Here is a 20,688-nt window from a genome sequence, read left to right as displayed (position 1 = left end):
ATAGTTACACACACATACATATATAATATATCATACTTAAAGCCATGGGACTGGGTAAGAACACCTAGGGAGAGCGGGTAGGAAGAAGAGAGCCAAGGACAGAGCCCTAGGACACTCCTAACATTGACAAGTTGGGAAGAGGATGAGCCAGGAAGGAAACAGACAAAACAATCAGTGTGGCAAGAATGATATCAGGGAAGAAAGTGTTTCGAGGAGGAGGCAGTAGTCAACCATGTCAGAAGTTGTAGAGAGGGGGCATCTGGGTGGCTCAGTCATTAAGCGTCTGCCTTCGGCTCAGGTCATGATCCCAGGATCCTGGGATCGAGCCCCACATTGGGCTCCCTGCTCGACAGGAGGCCTGCCTCTCCCTCTCCCACTCCCCTGCTTGTGTTCCTGCTCTCACTATCTCTCTCTCTGTCAAATAAATAAATAAAATATAAAAAAAAAAGTTGCAGAGAGGTTGAATAAGAGGAAAGAAAACATCACGAAGTGGGGCAACATAATAGAGGCAAGGCTTTCAAGGAGTTTTGCTGTGTTAGGGTTGCAAAGGAATGGGCAGGATTCAGAGAGCATGAATTTAGAGCAGGATTTTGCTTTTTGCCTTCTTTCCTACCAGAACGGAGTGGAGCTCCTTGTCAAGATGTCGGGAATGGTCCAGCAGAGAGGGAGAAAGAGAGTAATGCAGAAGAGAAAGAGGGTCGTTGCAGGGGTGAAGCACCTGACGCGGTGAGAGGGGGTGGGAGTCAGGGCACAACCACTGGAAGAGGGGCGTATGGTGTTCAGGTTCAGGGAAGTGGAGGGCATGGCGGCAGGGAGGTTTGATAGTTCTTGGCATCTCTGTTCTCTTAAAAGATGCCGATGCTGGTCTTTGAAATGAATACTAGCTCCCAGTTCTGAAGCGCGCACCTGCGCCCTAGTAAGTCCTGTACCTGCCCTGATGGTGGGGCAGTAGGTGGAGGGGGAACAGGAGTAACATCACAGAGGGGGCTTAGCTCAAAGCTAGAAGACTTGCTTTGCTGGCCTCACCCTCTCTGTCATTGCGCCTGGAGTGATTGGTCCCCGCACCCCAGCTCTCTCTTCCTCTCTCTCCTGCCTCTTCCAGAAGTCTGTGGAACTCAGAGGGCTACAAGAGGGCGGTCCTCCGGCCGTGACTGGTAAGTGACCCAGGAGGGGCAGAGGAGAACGGAGCTGTGGCTGTGGCAATAAACTCCGTCAGCTGTCACTGGAAAGCCTTTTAATCCGGATATGTATCCTTGTATTTACGTTCTGGAGAAAAGAAGCCGATCTCTTTGACATCAAGTGGTTTGTATCTGAATCATCTAAGTGACTCGAAGTCCTGGCTTAAGGAAACCAGGTAAGAAAAGTTTACTCTGTGAAGCCTTCCTACCATGTATAAGTTTTACCCTTAAACTCTTACCAAAAAGCTAAATAGTTAAGGGAGAGAAGCACGTTAACCTCTGTGGAAATCCTGCACTGGCAAGGATCCAGAAAACAGGGAGATTCGAGAATATTACAGCCTCAGAAACACAGAAATTACCGACTACCATTTCTTTTCTTTTGTGTACTGAACATAGAGGGAAAGAATCAAGAGCAGGTGATGAGGCATATTAGAGCCTTTCCTCTGATCATTTAGAAACAATCAGGGAAACACATTCTCACTGGAGAAAAGACACTGAAACAGAGGAAGAAAGCGGTAGACAAGTGCTTTTGAGGCTGAATTGGCCTGAAGTCCAAAGCCCAACATTTACAAAAGAATTCTTTTTTCACTCTAACAGAATCATATTATGATCAAGGTATGTGAGTAAGATTAAAGATGGGAATAAATTAAGGATATCCTTTATTAAAAGGTAAGAAAGTCACCAAATTGCCTAGCATTTAGCAATACTTCAAGTTCAGCTATTTTAATAAACTGACTGTTTTTTAAAATAGCAAGGGTAGGTGGTAGCATCTGTTTTCCAAGATTAAAGGGCCTCATCACTGAAGCCCCTGCTGACCTTCCTCATCTCGAGAAGGGAAAACTTTGGGAAAGTTGAATCTCCAAACAAACCTATAAAGAGAAGGCAGCAGAATTCGCAGGACAGGTGACATTTTTTCTTTAGTCAGGGAATAAGGCTATTATATTCCATCAGGTTCCCAGCTCAGATAAAAAGGCAGGCTTTGGAATTAAGTTAACAATGAGGAGGAGGAAGGATAGAATATGGGGGATTGTGTGGGGGAAAGCTTCCAGAGGACGAAGAAGTTCTAGGCATGGACAAATGGAGAGAGTGCCCAGCTGCTGTCCATGTTGACTTTTTGCTACAGGAACCACACCCTACAGACACCATGCGGTGTTCTGTCAGGCGCTGCTTCATAACGTCAGTGGGCATCGGATTCCTGTGGCTCTTCATCACTTTGAAAATCCCCGAGGAAATTGAAGATGATCAAAACATGATGGCTATCAAAGGCCAGGTAGCAACCCTTGCTCTCCGTGTGGGAATTGAGGATGTAGCGTGGGAATGGTATGAACAGGTAGTTTCTCAAAGCACCTGTACCCTTCACCTGAGAGCAGGAAGCTCCAAAGGGAGTTGGGATATGAACTTGGACCCGTCGGTCCATAAAGAAGCTGCTCCCCCACCCCCAATATTTGTTAAGGTAAGGAAGAGAGCAAATAGAGCTGGAGCCCTCCACACTTTGGCCAGTGGTCAGACATCCTGAGAATGTGCTGGGTTCACTCTGGGGAGGGTGATCCATTCCCTCTCTTTCCTGGAAAAGCTTATGAGAAGCCTCTAGGGGCTAAACCCTATTCTTTTTATGAAAGGAGGTACATGTTTTGCCTTTTGTCAATGCTCTAGGAGGACAATTATGACAAAAGGAAAGACCCGAGACCACTAGAAGACTGGCACAATCTTACCTTCGAATATTTTAAAACAATTCAGCAGAGAAGAAAGAGTGAGTTCCAAGGAGGAGAATGGGGGATCCTAGGGAAAGTAGGAACATCAAGAGAAGTGAGGTAGTTAGGAAGGAAAGAAAGAAGGGAGAGAGAAAAGGCAGGACTGTGCCCAGGAATATTTGAATCTGGCAGACAATTCTCTCCCCACCATGACATTTATATATCAGGAATGAAGAAGAAGAAGGAAAAGATAATTGTTATAGGAAGGCAGAATCGTTGGATTAGAGAACATTTGGGTTAGAAGGGGCCTTAGAGTCATAGTCCAAATCCCTCAGTTTTGTGGATCAGGATCTAAGCTCAGGAGTGAAGGGACTTGCCCAAGGTCACACAATCAGTGGCAGAACTGGGACAGGAACCTGGGGTTCCTGACTTATGAAGAACTGCTTTTCCTTTCACCTAAAGGTGAGCTTTGGGAAGATGAACTGGATAAAACAAAAAGAATGATAATATCTGTAATATTAGCTAATACTTACTGAGCACCTAAACCATGTGCTACAAAATTCTGGCTCAAAGAAGACACAAAGGGACCCACGGGGACTCAGTATCACCTAGCTTAGTGCTTCTCAAACTTAAACGTGCATATTAAGTTCTTGGTGATACTGTTAAAATGCAGATTCTGTTTATCTAGGAACCCAGATTCTGCATTTCTAATAAGCTTCCAGATGAGACTGATGTTACTGGACTAAGGACCACATTCTGAGTAGCAACGATCTAAGCATCCCCAAAAGAGAGCATAGAATAGAAATAGGAGAGGAAAGAAAGAAACAGAGTAGGTCCCAAAGAGCATCCCAACCCCTAGCCCTCTGAGCACCTTTACCACCAACCCAGTGTACACTGACAATTGTCCCTCTTTGGCCTCTCCTTAGCATGGCTGACAGTGGGCATCTCCTCAGTGCTACAACCAGATCAAAGAAGGCTCTTGTACACACTGGTCTCTCTGTTCCGTGCTTCCTCTAAGATTGAGCAGAAACGTCTCACAGTGCTGGTCCACCTGGCACATTCTGACCTCACCGGGCTCAGAGAAACCGTTCTCCATATTTCAACCCTCTTCAGCCCACAGATCTTGGCAGGGCAGTTGCTACTGATCCATGCTCCGCCTGACGCCTACCCCTCCGTGGATGACATGAGGAACGAGGCCCATCATGGGGAATTCTACTCTAAGCAGAATATAGATCACGCCTTCCTCATGAGCTTTGCCACAAGGCTCTCTGAATACTTCCTGTTACTGGAGGACAATGTCTTTTCTGCCCCCAACTTTATCACCCACATTCATTGGAAGGTGAACACCATGAGGTCCAACCCATGGGTGCTACTGGAGTTCTCTAATATGGGCATCCTTGGCAAACTCTTCCACAGCAAAGACCTCCCACTCCTGGCCCATTTCTTACTTCTTTTCTACAAGGAGAAGCCCCTTGACAGGCTGATCCCCCACTTCCGTACCCTCCTAGCTCAGAAAAACCCAATCATCTGCAGACCTTTCCTTTTCTACCAGAGGTTCTCCTACCACATCTCTAATGACACCCAGAAGGCCACACCAGTTCAGAAAAAGAACCCCTATGTTCCTGACAACCCACCTGGAGCCATTTTCACGGATATGAAGGTTTTTGATGTTCATTTCCCCTGGGAAGCCTACACCCTGGACGAGTCATTCTTCTGGACCCACAATGTTAGTGCAGGGAACCACCTGACAGTCATTTTGAACCATCCGGCGAGCTTGAGCAAAGTGCAAGTATTGACAGGCACCATCGTGGATGGAAAGTACGCCCTGAAGAAGGGGCAAGTGGAGCTGGGCTACGACCCTGAGGGAATGCCTCAATACTGTACCAGCTTCACCTTGCTGGGCCATCTCTTCGAAGGGCAGATGAATCAGGAGATATTTCTGAAAAGGATGGGGCACAATGTGAGCTGCGTAAGGCTGGTGGTGAAGGCTGATCAGGTTGGTGGTCTTATAATCAGGCATATTTACCTCTGGGAGCAAAATACCAAAGATATGGAAGCAGCTCGGAGTTGGAGGTAAATCAGTAAGGGTGTAAAAAATTAAAGTCTTAAAGCCATTCCATTCCAGTCTATCTGACTGACATAGGGGAGATGCCAGGGAATGAGGGGCAGAGAGAGGAGACTCTATGGTTCCTTTGGTGCCACCATGATGCCAAGAGACCGGCTCCTTCCTTTTTCTACCCAGACAAGTGATTCTTATAGGATATCTTTTTCTGGGAGCAGATATAGCTTAGCCCAACTTGGGGAAAGGCCTTGGTCAATCCCAGAATGGTTAGATTTTTGGGATGCTGAGATCAGCACAGAGTGTGTAAATATACACACTCCTATTTTGACACATAGTCAGAGGTGGGGGGAGTGTAATGTGGTAGTAGGAGGGTAAATGGGGAAATCCTGGGGTGTCCCTAAAATTGATATAAGAAGCCAAGAAAGTGACTCTTATTAGACGTCAAATTCTCTGAAATTCAGGAAAGCGGCAGATGGACTGATAGCAATAAAACCAAGCCCTTAACTCTATCCTTTTAAGCTGTTTCATGGTGCCCATCTATTTTATCCTTTCCTCACAAACAAGCTTGGACATAAGTAGTTTGTAATTAAAACTTCACTTTCTCGTCAGCAATTCACTCCTTAACTCCCCCACTGGCTTCTACATCCACAATACTACTGAAACTCTTCCCTATTGGTAGTGACAAAAATAGTCAAAACCCAGATGCATTTTTTCAGAGCTCATTCCCCTAAGCTCTGCAGCAATACACAATACTAACTACCGTTCCTTCTTCTTCTTTTTTTTTTTTTAAGATTTATTTATTTATTTGAGAGAGCGAGAAAGTACATGAGATGGGGGAGGGTTAGAGGGAGAAGCAGGCTCCTCGCCGAGCAGGGAGCCCGATGCGGGGCTCGATCCTGGGACTCCAGGATCATGACCTGAGCCGAAGGCAGTCGCTCAACCAACTGAGCCACCCAGGCGCCCACTACCGTTCCTTCTTGAAACAGCCTTCTTCCTTGACTTCTGGGATTCATTCATTCCTCAGATACTTACTGAGTGCCTACTATGTGCCAGGCACACAAAAAAAGCCCCTGTCAGGGTTAAGTACATGGTCTTTTGGAAGCACAGACCTGCTCTTCCTAAAATATTCTTGGGGGCTTAGGAAAGGCCTCTTGGAAAATATGGTATCTAAGCCTAGACCTGACAGATAATTAGAGAAGATATCCAGGTAATGTGGGAAGAAGGTCGGGGAGCTTTTTCCAGTAAAAGAAACAGCATGCCAAGAAGTAGGCCAGAGGTGAGAAAGGACATGGCTCATTTAGGAAAACACAAATCATTTAGTGGGACAGGAGATGGAGTGCAAGCTGGAGAAGGGATGGAGCAGAAGATGAAGCCACAGGACTGAGAGAGGACCAGCTTGAGAAGGGTCACAGACAATTCAATGGGTGAAAGAATAGTCTTTTCAACAAATGGGGTTGGAACAACTGTATATCTACATGCAAAAGAATGAAGTTAGACCCCTACCTCACACCATATAAAAAATTGACCCCCAGATGGATCATAGACCTAAATGTAAGAACAAAAACTAAAAATCTTAGAGGAAAATATAAGGCGTAAATCACTCTGACCTTGGATTAGGCAACGGTATATTGGGATATGATACCAACAGCAACAATCCAATATCAACAATCAAAGAATAGATAATTGGACTTTATCAAAATAAAAAACTTTTGTAATTCACAGGACACCATCAAGACAGTGAAATGACAACACACAGGATGGAAGAAAATATTTGCAAATCATATATCTGATAAGAGACTGGCATTCAGAATATTATAAAGAACTCTTACACTCAATAATAAAAACACAACCCATTAAAGATGCGCAAAGGATTTGAATAGAGATTTCTCCAAAGAAGATGTACAAATGGCCACTAAGCACATTAGAAGATGCAGGGTATTGCAAGTCAAAACCACAATGAGATACCACTTAACACCCACTAGGAAGGCCCTAATTAAAAAAAAAAAACATGGAAAAATAAGTGTTGGTGAGGATTTAGAGAAATTGGGACCCACATCCGTTGCTGGTGGGGTTGTGAAACGGTACAGCCACTTTGAGAAAGTGTTTAGCAGTTCCTCAAAATGTTCAACAGATTACCGTGTGATCCAGCAATTCCACTCCTAGGTCTATACTCAGGAAAATGAAACTTACATCCATGCTAAGACGAATGTTCATAGCAGTATCATAATGACCAAAAAGTGAAAACAATCTACATGTCCAACTGATGAAAGGATATGCAGAATGAAGTATATATCCATACAATGAAACAGTAGTTGGCCATAAAAAGGAATGGAGTACTGATATATGCTACAGCATTTATGAACCATTATGCTACATGAAAGAAATCAGTCACAAAAGGCCACATATCATAGGATTCCATATGTAGGAAATGTCCAGACTAAGCAAATCCATAGAAACCGAAGTAGATTAATAGCCAGGGCTAAGGAAAAGGGAAATGGAAAATGACTTCTAGGGGCCCCTGGGTGGCTCAGTCGGTTAAGTGCCCAATGCTTGATTTCGGCTCAGGTCATGATCTCAAGGTGGTGAGATGGAGCCCCACATTGGGCTCTCTGCTCAGCAAGGAGTCTGCTTGGGATTCTTTCCCTCTCCCTTTCCCTCTGCCCCTCCCCCCACCCACACACTCTCACTCTCTCTCTCAAATTAATAAGTCTTCTTTTTTTTTAAAGATTTTATTTATTTGACAGAGAGAGACACAGTGAGAGAGGGAACACGAGCAGGGGGAGTGGGAGAGGGAGAAGCAGGCTTCCCGCGGAGCAGGGAGCCCCATGTGGGGCTCAATCCCAGGACCCTGGGATCATGACCTGAGCTGAAGGTAGACTCAACGACTGAGCCACCCAGGCGACCCTCAAATTAATAAATCTTAAAAAAAAAGAAAGAAAATGACTTCTAATGGGTATGGGTGTCTTTTACAGTGATGAAAATGTCCTAAAATTAGGGGCACCTGGCTAGCTCAGTCGGTAGAGTGTGCAACCCTTGATCTTAAGGTTATAAGTTCGGGGCGCCTGGGTGGCTCAGTCAGTTAAGCATCTGCCTTCAGCTCCGGCCATGATCCCAGGGCCCTGGGGATCAAGTCTCACATGGGGCTCTTTGCTCAGCGGGGAGCCTGCTTCTCCCTCTGCCTGCTCCCTCTGCTTGTGCTCTCTCTCTCTCTGACAAATAAATTTAAAAAAAGAAAAGAAAATGTTCTAAAATTGGTTGTGGTAATGGTTGCACAACTCTGTGAATATACTAAAAACTACTGAATTGTGTACTTTAAAATGTGAACTTGGGGCGCCCAGGTGGCTCAGTCAGTTAAGCATCTGACTTGATTTCAGCTCAGGTCATGATCTCAGGGTTGTGGGATCGAGTCCCTGCATTGGGCTCCATGCTGAGCATAGAGCTTGCTTGAGATTTTCTCTCTCCCTCTCCCTCTGCCCCAACCCTTGCTTGTGCTCTCTGTCTCTCTCTCAAAAAAAAAAAAAAAAAAAAAGCGAATTTTATGGTATGCGAGTTAAATCTCCATAAAGCAGTTATTTAAAAACAACAACAACTGTAGAAGTACATGAAGGGGTTTCAGCTACACTGATGGCAACAGAGAATGAAGGAAGAGTTTCAAGCAGGAGAGCAAAATGACCTGTGCTGTGCTTTGGAAAGATTGCTACTGCTGTGCAGACTACTCTGAAGGGGGTCAAAAATGGAGAATCCAGTTAGAATTAAACAAGGAAATATGGACAGGTGTCCATCTCAGCACCTGGAATATAATAGATACTTAATAAATAAATGACACTTCCCACTTCCCTTTTCTTTCTCCCCTCTTCCCTTCTCTTTCCCACCTTTCTTCCACAAATCCTACACCAGTCTATATTTCCACATGCCTCTGATTGGCGATCCCTGTCATTGACACTGTTTCCTCCGCCCATCCCTAAACATGGGAATATTCCAAGGCCCTTTACTCTTCATCATCTATATCTTCTTTCTCCAATTTCCCAATCACGCTCAGAGTTGCCCGAAGGAGCTTTCAGGTGGTACCTAAGTCAGCAGCATCCTCTGAGGTCTCCAATGGGAGCCTCAGTGTCTTCTCTCCAGTCAATGATGGATACCCTCTACTTGGCTCTTCCACTGTCATCTCGAGCTCAACATGTCTAAAACCAAATTCTTTAGCTTGCTCCAAAAGCCGGTACACCCCTCCAGAGACGTCTATTTCTGGCCATGGTTACCTTACATACATAAACTCAAAATCTTAAAACAGTGTTTTCAAAAAGTGGTCTATGAACCACTTGCATCAGAATCACCTGGAATGGCTTGTTTAAAATGCTTTTACCAAATCTTGCACCTTCTCCACCCAAAGTGCTTCAGCCTCTGTGGTTTTCTATTTTCATGTCCACCCCAGTGTAGACCTATCACTTCGGCTCACGTTCAAACTTTTCCACAGAGTGACCTCTACGAGCCAAGGAGCATTCTATGTAGGGTCCTGGGCACCAGGGTAAGAGGTAAGAGGCTGCAGACTCTGGCTTAAAGAGCTCTTGCTCTAGTGTGAGGGACAACTAAAATACAGCATTCAGGGGGCACAGTGCCCAGTGGAGCGAGGGACTGACTGTGCCTGGAATCTTTAGGGAGAGTTTCACAGAGGAGGTGACAGGCAAACGGATGAGGTATTTCTCAGGCAGGGAAGTGGAGGGAAGGGTATTCCAGGCAGAAAGTGTAAGTGAATAAGTCAAGGAAGGGGACTAAGATCTTATCAGGGCACCTTCTCCTTGGACAGTGGCTGGGCCTTATTCCCGTGTCACGGGGACCCTGAGGTAACATAGGTGGGTGAAGCAAAGCCTGGGGTAAGAACCAAGTAATAACACTGTTGTCCTAACTGGCAGTTGTCCTCAGCCTCGGTGTCTGGGAGACGGTGGAAAGTGGTGAGGCCTGTGGCCTGGGGCTCTGTAGCCCCGTGTGAAGGGCTGCTCAGCTTTCCTGGATGGGTGCCCTGTAGGCATGTGGGCCCTGTGTTGCCAGATCTGGCGATTTCTCAGGAGAAGATGGAAATCCCAACTTTTATGTTAGACTGCTCGACTTTTTATTTTTATTTTTTTTAAGGTTTTAAAGTAAGCTCTACACCCAATGTGGGGCTCGAACTCATGACCCTGAGATCGGGAGTTTCATGTTCTACCGACTAATCCCCTAGACATCTCAATTTTTAAAATGCTGGTAACTAATTCAAAAGATATAAAAACACAATTTTATTTTTATTTGTTAAAGATTTTATTTATTTATTTGACAGAGAGAAAAAGAGAGCACAAGCAGGGGGAGCAGCAGGCAGAGGGAGAGGGAGAAGCAGGCTCCCCGCTGAGCAGGGAGCCTGATGTGGGGCTCGAGTCCAGGACTCTGGGATCATGACCTGAGCCGAGGGCAGACGCTTCACCGACTGAGCCCCCCAGGCGCCCCTAAAAACACAATTTTAGAAAACAACGAGCGATGACCCCGCTCCGCTCTGGGGAGGCTTTCCCAGGTTACCAGTTGTAGCTCAGGTTACAGCACCCTTGATTAGGTTACGACGTTCTTGGATACTCTGGCAATCATTTTCACTTCAGAAGCACTAATCACTTAGATGGATTCTCAGGACACACCCTCATCTCTATCAGTAATGCAAACCATCTTTGAGCACGGATTAGTCTGCAGAGATGGCGGAATGGATCTGTTCCATTCATTAGCTCCACTTTCAGAGGCTGACGTCGTCCTCCTATTGACGCCCCCACCCTATTTGGGGCTTAATGTCCTCCTGAAGAACCGAGCCATTTAGGATAAGCCATCTAATGATTTACAAGGAGTGTTATAATTCAAAAGGAAGCCCTGTCCCTATGGATTAGGGTATCCAAAGGTTGAAGAACCGAAAGGGATTGCTACAGTTTAGGATTCAGGGTGTAGCGCAGGCCAGGTCCTGGCTGGGTGTGACTGAACGAAGCTGCAGTGTGGGTCAAAGTCACAGACCCCAGCGTGGGCGTGCCAGCTCCCCGAGACTGGCCTCCTTCCCATGTGCTGGGTTGTGGGGTCTTACCTTGAAGTAGCTGAATGGTAAAGGTAAATGATGAGGTGAGTCATTACGGGGTTGGCAGATGAAATGCAGTTAGGAAAGAAAGCAACCCACATCACTGGGGAATGATTACAGGGGCTCTGGTGATGAGTACTGAGAATGATGTGCTTCCTCAGACCTCTTTTTAAAGAGAAGTCCCAGCGAAGGTTTGGAGGGTGCGGGCCTTGTGGCTGCCATGTGTCTGATTGAGCCTTATAGGCCTACCTTCCCCACCACCTCCTTCTCTGGAACATTCTTTCTCTCCTTTTTTTAAAATTTTTTTAAAGATTTTTATTTATTTATTTGAGAGAGACAGAAAGAGAAAGCAAGTGCAGGGGGAGGGGCAGAGGGAGAAGCAGACTCCCAGCTGAGCAGGGAGGCTGAGATGATGGTGACTTGAGCCAAAGGTGCTTAACCGACTGAGCCACCCAGGTGCCCCGCATTGTCTCTTAAAGTGGATGCTCTGCTCCCTGTTTCAAGTGAGGGTTAGGGCAGCGGAAGCCAAGAAAGTCACTGATCAAAGTTGCCTTAATTTTCCGTGGGGGCAAATGAACTCTAAGGAGATCAGCCTTGGCTATGAGAAAGCAAGATGCTTCTCTGAGCCCAAATTCTGCTCTTGCTCTCCAACTCCTTGCTGGGGCTTTTTGGGATCGGTGAGAGGCAGAGCTTTAGGTCAGATTTTGAGTTCATTCTAGGCCCCAGTCCCTTCCTAAATACATCCCTCCAAGTCTTCTTTCCATGTCCTGCTAACCTTACTCTGGCCTCTCACAAGCCAGAAACCCTCTTACAAAAAGTTAAAGGAACTGGGATTTTGTGTGAGAGGAAGATGAGGGGTGACATTTTTTAAGTAATCTCTACACGATCATGGGGCTTGAACTCATGACCCTGAGATCAAGAGTTCCATGCTCTTGGACTGAGCCAGCCAGGTGCCCTGAGGGGTGACATTCTTAAGGAAAGGAAATGTTGCTTTAAGAGGATGTTTTGGAGGGTTGAAAAAAGTAAGGAGGCTTCTTAAAAAGGAGGTTTTATAGGGAGGCCTGGGTAGCTCAGTAGGTTAAGCGTCGGCTCAGGTCATGATCCCAGGGTCCTGAAATTGAGTCCCACATCGGGCTCTTCACTCAGCTTGGAGCCTGCTTCTCCCTCTGCGCCCCCCGCCCCCCATGCTGGCTCTCTCTCTCTGACAAATAAATAAATAAAATAAAATAAAAATTAAAAAAGGAGGTCTTAGGGTAGGTGGTTACATCTGCGGCTTTTAGAGTCAGCCTAACAGGGTCCAAAGCTCAGCTGTCGTTTCCTGGCAGAACAACTTTGGGAAGTTACTTTATCCTCCATACCTGAGTTTTCTCATTAGGTACAGTGGGAATAATAAAGAGCAGGGCTGTGAGGATTAAGGGTGAGAAATACATGAAGCACTTAGAATATTGTAGGTACTTAGTAAGCGCTGGGTGAGCATTAGGCGTTGCTAGAATTACCCAAAGAAAAAAAGGGCAAAAAGATTCTGTAGTTCCCATCAAGTGCGCCTTGGCTCCCTGTCGCCCACACACTCCCCACCCAGTCTGGAATCCCTCCCTCCTTTTCTGCATGGCTAACCCGTGCCTCTTTGGCAAGATCCAGCTCGGCGGCCCTTTCAAAGAACTCCCAGGGCAACTTGAGTTGGATTTGTCTGGACAGTGAGTTCCTGCTTAACCTCCAAATCCATTGCCCAAACTCTGTGGGTGTTTGTTGAATGAGTGAATAATCCCCTTGCTTTTTAAAGTCACTTTAGTTCATAAATCTCATAGGAAGGAATACCTTATCTGGTTTAATCTTCAGAAGCACAACTGTAGGAGCGATCTCCTTTTTACGGATTAAAATATATAAATATAAATGAGAGAGACAGATGACCTGGGGTTTGCAGGGGTCCCACAGCATTGCCACAACCCAGACCTTGGCTGAGGCCATTGGGGTAGGAGTGCAGCCAAAGGTGGCCGTGCTGGGGCGGTCCCCCCCCCTCCCCGGGCCTGAGGGACAAGGCTGCCAAGAAACTTCATAGACGTCATCACCCAGCTGCCTGCAGCACCCAGCCCTTCCCCCGATGGTGATTCCTGTGGGTCCTGGCCCTCTCAGCCCACAGCCCCTAAGCCCCCCCTCCAGCAGCAAACCCAGCCGGTGCCGCCCACCCTCCCCGTGCAAGGTGGGTCCTCCCTTCCCGGGACCTTGGTCAGGCAGTGGGACTGCGGGGCGGGTGTGGAGGAAGCAAAGCGAAGTGGGAGCACAAGCCCCCCCATCCCTCCTGGGCTCCTCCAGGTCAGTCCATGCTGTCTCCCTGCTGGCCTCTTCTCCTCCCTTTATGCCTGCCACATCCTTTATCCAAAGCAGCTGCTTCGTGTCCTCCGAATTGCCTTGTAGGGGAATGGCGTTTGTCTCTTGGTAGCCAGATTCCTGCTAGAAAGCCCGGGCCGGGCAGCACAGCATCTGGTGCTCAGGTGAGACTGGGGAGCCTTGACACCCACTACTCCGGGAGGGTTGGGGAGAAGCCCGCCAGCCCCTGGGCCCCACGATGAGACCCCTGCCTCCCTCCCCTCGGCCCCCAGCCCCAGCTCCAGGACTCTGCAGTGATCCCTCTCCCACCAGGTTTCTCATTCGTCCAAACCTTTACTGAGTTCCCACTGAGTGCTAAACACCTGAGGTGAGGGGCTGCGCTAAACTCACATCCTGCTGGAGGCCTTTGAGGCTCTCCCCTGGAATGAGTAAACTCTGTTTACCAGGTTAATGCGGTTCAATGAGAAGCCCACAGGCTTGCGGTCACCCAAACGTGGGCTTCAGTTCAGCTCTGCTAACTAGCTGAGATCTTAAAATGTGATTCCCCACCCTGAGCAGATGCTGGACGCTCAGAGCACATCTGCTTACCCCTCCCTTGGCTTTAGGAGACCAAGGTGCCTAACACTCAGCCGTGGACCAGCCGGGCGCCTCTTCCCTCCCCACCCCCAGCCCTAGAGGACCACAGGCTGCGACGACTCCCTCCCAAGGGCCTGCTCCTTTGAAACTGGGAAGTTGCTCCCTGCTGACACTTCCCCCAGGGCAGGATCAGCCCTCCCAGGAGGTCTGAACTCCTCCCCTCTCCTAGAGAGCCTCAGACAGGCCCGGACAGGTAGGACATTTCCTTTGTGTTGTCTGCCCAGCCCTGGGTGGGTGCGGAGGGCAGATTTTCCCACCGGGACACCTCAGGGCATGATTCTCCTCCTTCTGGTTGGACTATTTTAGAAGGCCTGGACAGCCACCGAGCTATTATCACCGAGGGGGCTGAGACAGGACGGCCACCCAGGCTTCCTGCCCCTCCCCCCGGCATCAGCATCCCCGCCCACCCCCACCATCAGTCCACTTGGGCATTGGCAGTGTCTACCTGGTCCGGGAAGGAGAAAGGGGTGGGACAGATCTGTGAACTCAGACACTTGACCTTTGTGATCCCAAGTGCTCTTATCTGTCAATGAAGGTATTATCCTCACAGGGTTGCTGTGGGAGTCAAATGAGATTAGCATGTGAGGGCTCAGCATTTTTAGGCAAGGAATACATCATGTTGGGTCATGACATTCCCTCTTACAGTCCCTTCGGGGGCTTCCCCACAGTTCTGGGGGTAAACCTGTTTTAACACTGCCTACAACTGCCTCACTGATTTCATCTCCCTCGGCCTCAGCCACGCGGTTCCTGCAGTTCTTTCCATGGGCCTGACCTCATGTTAGACCTGGGGCTTCCCCATGGGCTGTTTCCTGGCCTAGACCTCCTTCCTCTGGCTAACTCTGTCCTCCGCTTCAGTGAGGGGTCCTCAGAGGAGCCTCCCCTGCCCACCCCGCAACAAGGCCAGGCCTCCTGCTACCCGCTCTCTTTGCGTACCTCAAGCTGGAGCTGGGGAAGAGTTGAAGATCTGGTACCCGCTCCGACAGGATGTGCTTCCTGAGAGCCCCACGTGCCTATTTGTTCACCCCTGTGTCCCAAGGCTTCACAGTACAAAGTAGGCATTTTATTATCTGTTGAAAGAAAAAGCTATAGAATCCTAGAATCTAAGGCAGCTTCGCGTCATTTTGACTCTCCCTTAGCCTGAAGTCTGCGGCAGGCACATCATGCCCACCGCCCCCCTGCCCCCCAGGACACAGCAGGCCCAGCAGAAAGAAGGAACGGGAGGGCTGGTCTGACTTTCCCCCCTCACTCCTTCCTACCAACACTTGAACTTCTGGTCACTTGCATCTTCCCTCTCCACTCCCTTTCCTGACCCCAGCAGAACTTGCCCTGTTCATTCTGTCGCCTCAGTGCCAGGTTGGGGGGGCTGTTCTGTGGATGATTAGGTTCACCTGTCAGCAAACCTCCTGCCTGCTCCCATCCCTCTGGCCAACCAAAGAGCAGGGCCTCTTCCAGCACGTGGGCTCAGGTCCATGTCTCAGCCAGGCCCTGTCCTAGCTGTTAGACCTTGGACCAATCCATTTCGGTAGCGGTTTCCTCATCTGCAAAACAGGGATGCCGCTTCACAAAATGGTTGGGATCAGGAGGGACACAAATGACTCTGTGTGTGTCTGACCCCGTGGTAAGCACTTTCCGTGCTTTTGTCACTCGAGCTCAGTGCGACGGAACCCGTTTACCTTACGTCTGAGGTCACTGAAGCGCATGAGCCCAGAGCTTTCCTGACTACATGTGTGCTTGCTCTGTCAAGGTCAGGGGCAGAGTAGGTGCTGCATAGATTTAGGTTATTTCGGCTCAAGTTCCTCACGTTACTGACGGCACCTGGGGAGGTTTATCTGCTGAGGCCGAGAGCCTCCAGTCCGTGCTGATGTTTGAGGCAGGGACATAGAAACGAAGGATTGTTCTTCTCCCTCCCTTTGAGGACTGAATTCCCACCTCTTTCTGGGCCAGTGGCACTGCATCGGTCATGAGAGAGATGATGGGACCAGAGGCAGTTACAAAGTGTTCCAGAGGGGTGACAGGAGCTTAAGAGTCAAATTCCTTAATCTCAGGAAGTGAGGGAACACGTTTTTTCCTTCGTTGAAAGCTGTATTCCGTTTGGGCCATGCAGGTCAGATTGAGGAACAATTTTTCTTAGAAATACACACTGATGCTTTTATTGTACTGTTTCTGCGAAAGTCTGGCTCTCAACTCCGGCTGCACATTCGCTTCACCTAAGGAGATTTTTAGAAAAATACCAGAGTGTGGATCCAAGAGCAGTTAGACAGAAGCTCCAGGGTAGAGCCCTGCCATCGGTTTGTGAAAGCTCCCCAGGTGATTCCAACGTGGGGACTGGGCTAGGGACCACTGCCCGCCAATGGTCCCCTAACAGTGTGGTCTTGAAGCGGGATCACCTGGGAACTTCTTAGAACTGCAAATTCTCAGGCCTTCACCCGGACCTATTGAATCAGAAACGAAGAGTGGGGAGGGGTGGTGACCAGCAATCGTGTTTACAAACCTTCAGGGGATACTGATCCAGGCTACAAAAGAACTCTTAGGAGGGCACAAAGTTTTAAAGCTGGCAACAGTCAAAAAGGCCATCTTAGGGGCGCCTGGGTGGCTCATTTGTTAAGCGTCTGCCTTCGGCTCAGGTCATGATCCCAGGGTCCTGGAATCGGGCCCCACATGGGGCTCCCTGCTCCGTGGGAAGCCTGCTTCTCCCTCTCCTACTCCCCCCTGCTTGTATTCCCTCTCTTGCTGTGTCTCTCTCTGTCAAATAAATAAATAAAATATTTAAAAAAAAAGGGCTATCTTATCTAAGCTTGTCCTTAGTGTCTGGGAAAGGGAGGAAGAGCTACACGGCTTCCCCAACACTACCCAGCAAGTTCTGGGCAGAGTCAGGTGTAGGACCTGTCTACTCTTGGACGGTCTTGGAGTAGATGGTCTGCAAGAACAGCCACAATTCCCCCATCCCTGTACGTGCAGGGCTCCCTTCCCACCAAGAGGTAGACTTCATTTCCCTTCGGGATTTGTTTGCCGGGCTGTTGTAACAAAGTACCACAAACTGGGTGCTTAAGACAACATAAAGTTGTGGGCGCCTGGGTGGCTCAGTTGGTTAAGCGACTGCCTTCGGCTCGGGTCGTGATCCTGGAGTCCCAGGATCGAGTCCCGCGTCGGGCTCCCCGCTCAGTGGGGAGTCTGCTTCTCCCTCTGACCCTCCCCCCTCTCGTGCTCTCTCTCTCTCAAATAAATAAAATCTTAAAAAAAAAAAAAAAAAGACAACATAAAGTTGTCTCACGGCTCTGGAGGCTAGAAGTCTGAGATCAAGGTGCAGCCGGGGCCACGTTTCCTCTGAGCCCACCAGGGCAGTCTCTGTTCCAGGGCTGTTTCCTAGTACTTGACAGGTGTGAGAGCATTAACTCCAACCCACCATGGCATTCTCCTTGTGGAAATGTCCAAATTCCTCCTTTAATAAGGACACCAGTCATATTGGCACCCTACTCCAGTATGACCTTCCAGTTAAGGCCACATTCTGAAAAAGCAAAAGTTAGAACTTCAGTGTATGATCTTGAGTGGGTAAGGGCCACGATTCAACTCGTAACACCTCCCATTGAAGCTGGGTCTTAAGACCTAGGTCTTCAGAGTCCTCCGAGCTTCTGTCTTCATGCTCTGGAAGCTGGCGACTATGTAATGCCTGACTACACTGACTGGATGAGAGACCTGGAGAGAAAGGGAGGTGCAGGCCACCCCCAGACCCCCATCACCTCAGCTAAGGCATCGGATGTGTGAGCGAGGCCCTCTTGGAATTTGGGTTGGCCCAGCCAAACCCACGGAGCAAGGGTGAGCTCCCCCCACCAAGCTCTGCCCAAATTACAGAATCATGAGCAAATAAATGGTTGTTTTAAGCCACCGAAGTTTGGGGTGGCTTGTTTTAGATGGAAGGAGCGCACAGCAACAAGGCTGCAAAAGAGGGCCTTCATAATTAATTCTGGATTCTTCCTGTTGGAAGCCTTCTGCCAGAGCCAATGCCTGCCTATCGCTGCGATAAAATATTTGGGTCTCACTGCTGGCTGAGTGGCTGGGAATTAGGACAAAGTTCTGCTTGTATATAATGAATGACACCCTCTGACCTACCTAGAAGCTTCTGAGAGCACGGGTGGGATGCTGAGGCTCTGGCTGCGAGCAGGAGTGAGCAGGGGAGGGGGCAGAGAGATACTGAGGGGTGCTTTGTGTGGGTGGGCCTACAGCCAGTGCTTGGACGCACAGAGCCAATTGTGTGAGCTCCAAAACACTGGGACTTGGGGGAAGAGGAATGCAAGTAGTGAGAGGTCTTGGCTGAAAGGAGAATTGGAATAATTAACTGCTGAGAACGAGTATCTTCAAAAGAGCTTAATTTGGGGGGGGGGGGGAAGAGCATCAGGGAAGACAAAGAAGTGCTTACTTAGAATAGGAACAGAGAATTATATATGGAGAAGTGATGGAAGATGCTCAGACCATACAGAAAGTCCCCTTCGTCCCCCTCCAGTGGGTTATGCGAAGCGCCATATTGCTGACAGTGAGCATCAGTGCCATATTGCCGACAGAGACTCAGTGTGGAGTCTGCTTCTCCTTCTGCCCCTCCCCCCCGCTTATGCTCTCTAATAAATAAATAAGTAAATAAATAAACAAACAAGTAAAAATATTTAACAAATAAGACATTGCTGTGTGTCCCAGGTACTATTCTAAGTACTGTAGCTTTTATCCTCATAACCACCCTAGGAGGTAGGGTCTGTTGTTTTAGGCTCATTTTATGGATGAGGAAACAGAGGCCCAGTAACCTGATAAAGGCCACACAGCGATGAAGTAGCAAAGCTAGGATTCAAATCTAGGCATTCTGGCTGCAGAGTCTGTGTTCTTAATCATGAGTTAAGCTGCTCTGTGCTTTTTAAAGCCAGCTGAATGGATTTGCACACTGCCCCTCACACCTCTGCAGTCTTAAATATAGCAATTAGACGTGACTTGTGCTTAGGGCTTATGAAATCCACTCCAGGGGACCCATCCCCCATTGGGGATAGGGACTAATCCCTGGTAAGCTGCTCATTAGAACGAGGTGACCAAATGGGCCAGGGTCTGCTGTTTCCCCCTTAGTTGCTGCTGCACGAAGTCCTGTATGGAACTTGCCTGCTGACTTTCTGATGTGATAATCTAAAAGCAGCCCCTCCCAGAAGAGGCAAGCCCCAGCCTTCCAAGGAGCCTGCCTGAGGCGGGGAGCCTGCTCAGGCTTGATGGGAAGAACCAGACTCTAGATCAGCAAGAAAGAGTTGTGTGTGTGTGCGCGTGTGCATAGGGGGAGGGGGTGCCTACCCCTTGGACACCCCCATCCCTGGATTTCTTCCTTGCTGCCTGGGTTCTATGTCCTTATACACAGAGACATGGGAAGTGTCCTTAACTGGACATCTGGTCCATGTCCCTCAACTTACAAGGACTGTCCAGAGGAGTGGATTACTTGACAAGGTCTCCACCTCTCTTCTGAGAGGTGGGTCATCTCTCTTCCCAGCCTGCTATCCTGCATGGTCTTTCTTCTTGAAGGCTGGAGTGAAGAGGGGAGAGGAAGCAGGGCAGGCTGCAGGCTCCCCCATTCTTCCTGTCAGTGAGGGAATCCCACACTGTACCTCGGCTGAGTCCTGCCAGATCTTCCCAAGCATGTGTTCGAGTCACGGCCGAGCCAGCATTCAGAGCATCTACCTGATCCTCGGGGTGGGGGTCAGAATGTCCCAGGAAGTGGCAAAAGCAGTCTCTGCTTGAGGCTGGGGCCCAGAGCTCGGTCACCAATTTTGTTTCCAACTTTGTTCTTTTTCCCCAGTAAGAATGAGCCAGCCTCATTGTTAAGTGGGAAATAAGAGGCCAGGGATATGGGCAGTCAGCAACATTTATAACCGTCCCTTAAACCTTAATTCCCAGACTTCTGAGGTCTTAGGCGGCCACCACCTTCTGTCCCTAACAGGGCACTCTGGCTCCCATCTTCCTGACTCACACCTGAGTCCTTCACCCTAGCTTAGTACCCAAATGCGCACCAGGGGCCCGTACTGTGTGGGGTGAGGCCAAAACACAGACCCTATCCTCAAAGGCTCAGGCACAAGAAGAGTCCTTTCTTCTCACTCTTTACCAGGACCTCTTTGGGTGGGGAGACAGCTGTTCTGTGAAGACATAGCCTGCTTCTGTAGAATTTTCCCGTTTCCCACCATTCTGCCCTGCACCGTCAGCCCTGGCAGCAGAGAGCTAGCTGGAGTAGTTGTGAGATATCATGCTGTGTCCCCTGCCTTGTTCCTTCCTGGCCAACTCCTATTCAGCCTTCAAAACCCAGTCAGTCCTCAACCCCACAGACTAGATTCTGGACTTTATTCACATTCCTACTCATCTTTGTCACATATGCGATCTGTTCACATAGCTTCCTCTTTGTGTTTCTTCCCTTCTAAGCTTAGACTCAGGTGGCCCCCAGTGCCAGGGACCCCTTGGTAGTGGCCGTGTTGAGGGGTCTAGGACCCTGAGGGCTCAGAGGGGGTGATGCAATGTCTGCTGCTGGATGCACTGACCATTTTCAGATTCACTGGGATGCATCCCTGCTCTCTACCCACTGTTCTCTCTCCACTTAGATGCTTCTTCCCATCCCCCCAGAAGATCAAAAGTCTCAAATAGTGTCTAATTCTCTTCTTGCCATTCATGTGAATGAATCAAAGATGAATTCTTCTACTTTAAATAAAAAATAGGGGT

General features: G+C 48.6%; 1 protein-coding gene across 1 annotated transcript; it reads left to right on the top strand.

Annotated features, from left to right (window-relative positions):
- Positions 1-2,247: 2,247 nt before the first annotated feature.
- LOC118013808 (alpha-1,3-mannosyl-glycoprotein 4-beta-N-acetylglucosaminyltransferase-like protein MGAT4E) lies at positions 2,248-4,946 on the top strand. The gene is made up of 3 exons (XM_035009596.1): positions 2,248-2,631; positions 2,832-2,928; positions 3,796-4,946. The coding sequence occupies exons 1-3, from the start codon at positions 2,248-2,250 to the stop codon at positions 4,944-4,946; spliced, it is 1,632 nt and encodes a 543-aa protein (XP_034865487.1).
- The last annotated feature ends 15,742 nt before the right edge of the window (positions 4,947-20,688 follow it).

Source organism: Mirounga leonina, unplaced genomic scaffold (assembly GCF_011800145.1).
Source record: "Mirounga leonina isolate KUSES-001 unplaced genomic scaffold, KU_Mleo_1.0 Mir_154, whole genome shotgun sequence".
NCBI lineage: Eukaryota > Metazoa > Chordata > Mammalia > Carnivora > Phocidae > Mirounga > Mirounga leonina.
This window is presented reverse-complemented; position numbering and strand designations above follow the sequence as displayed.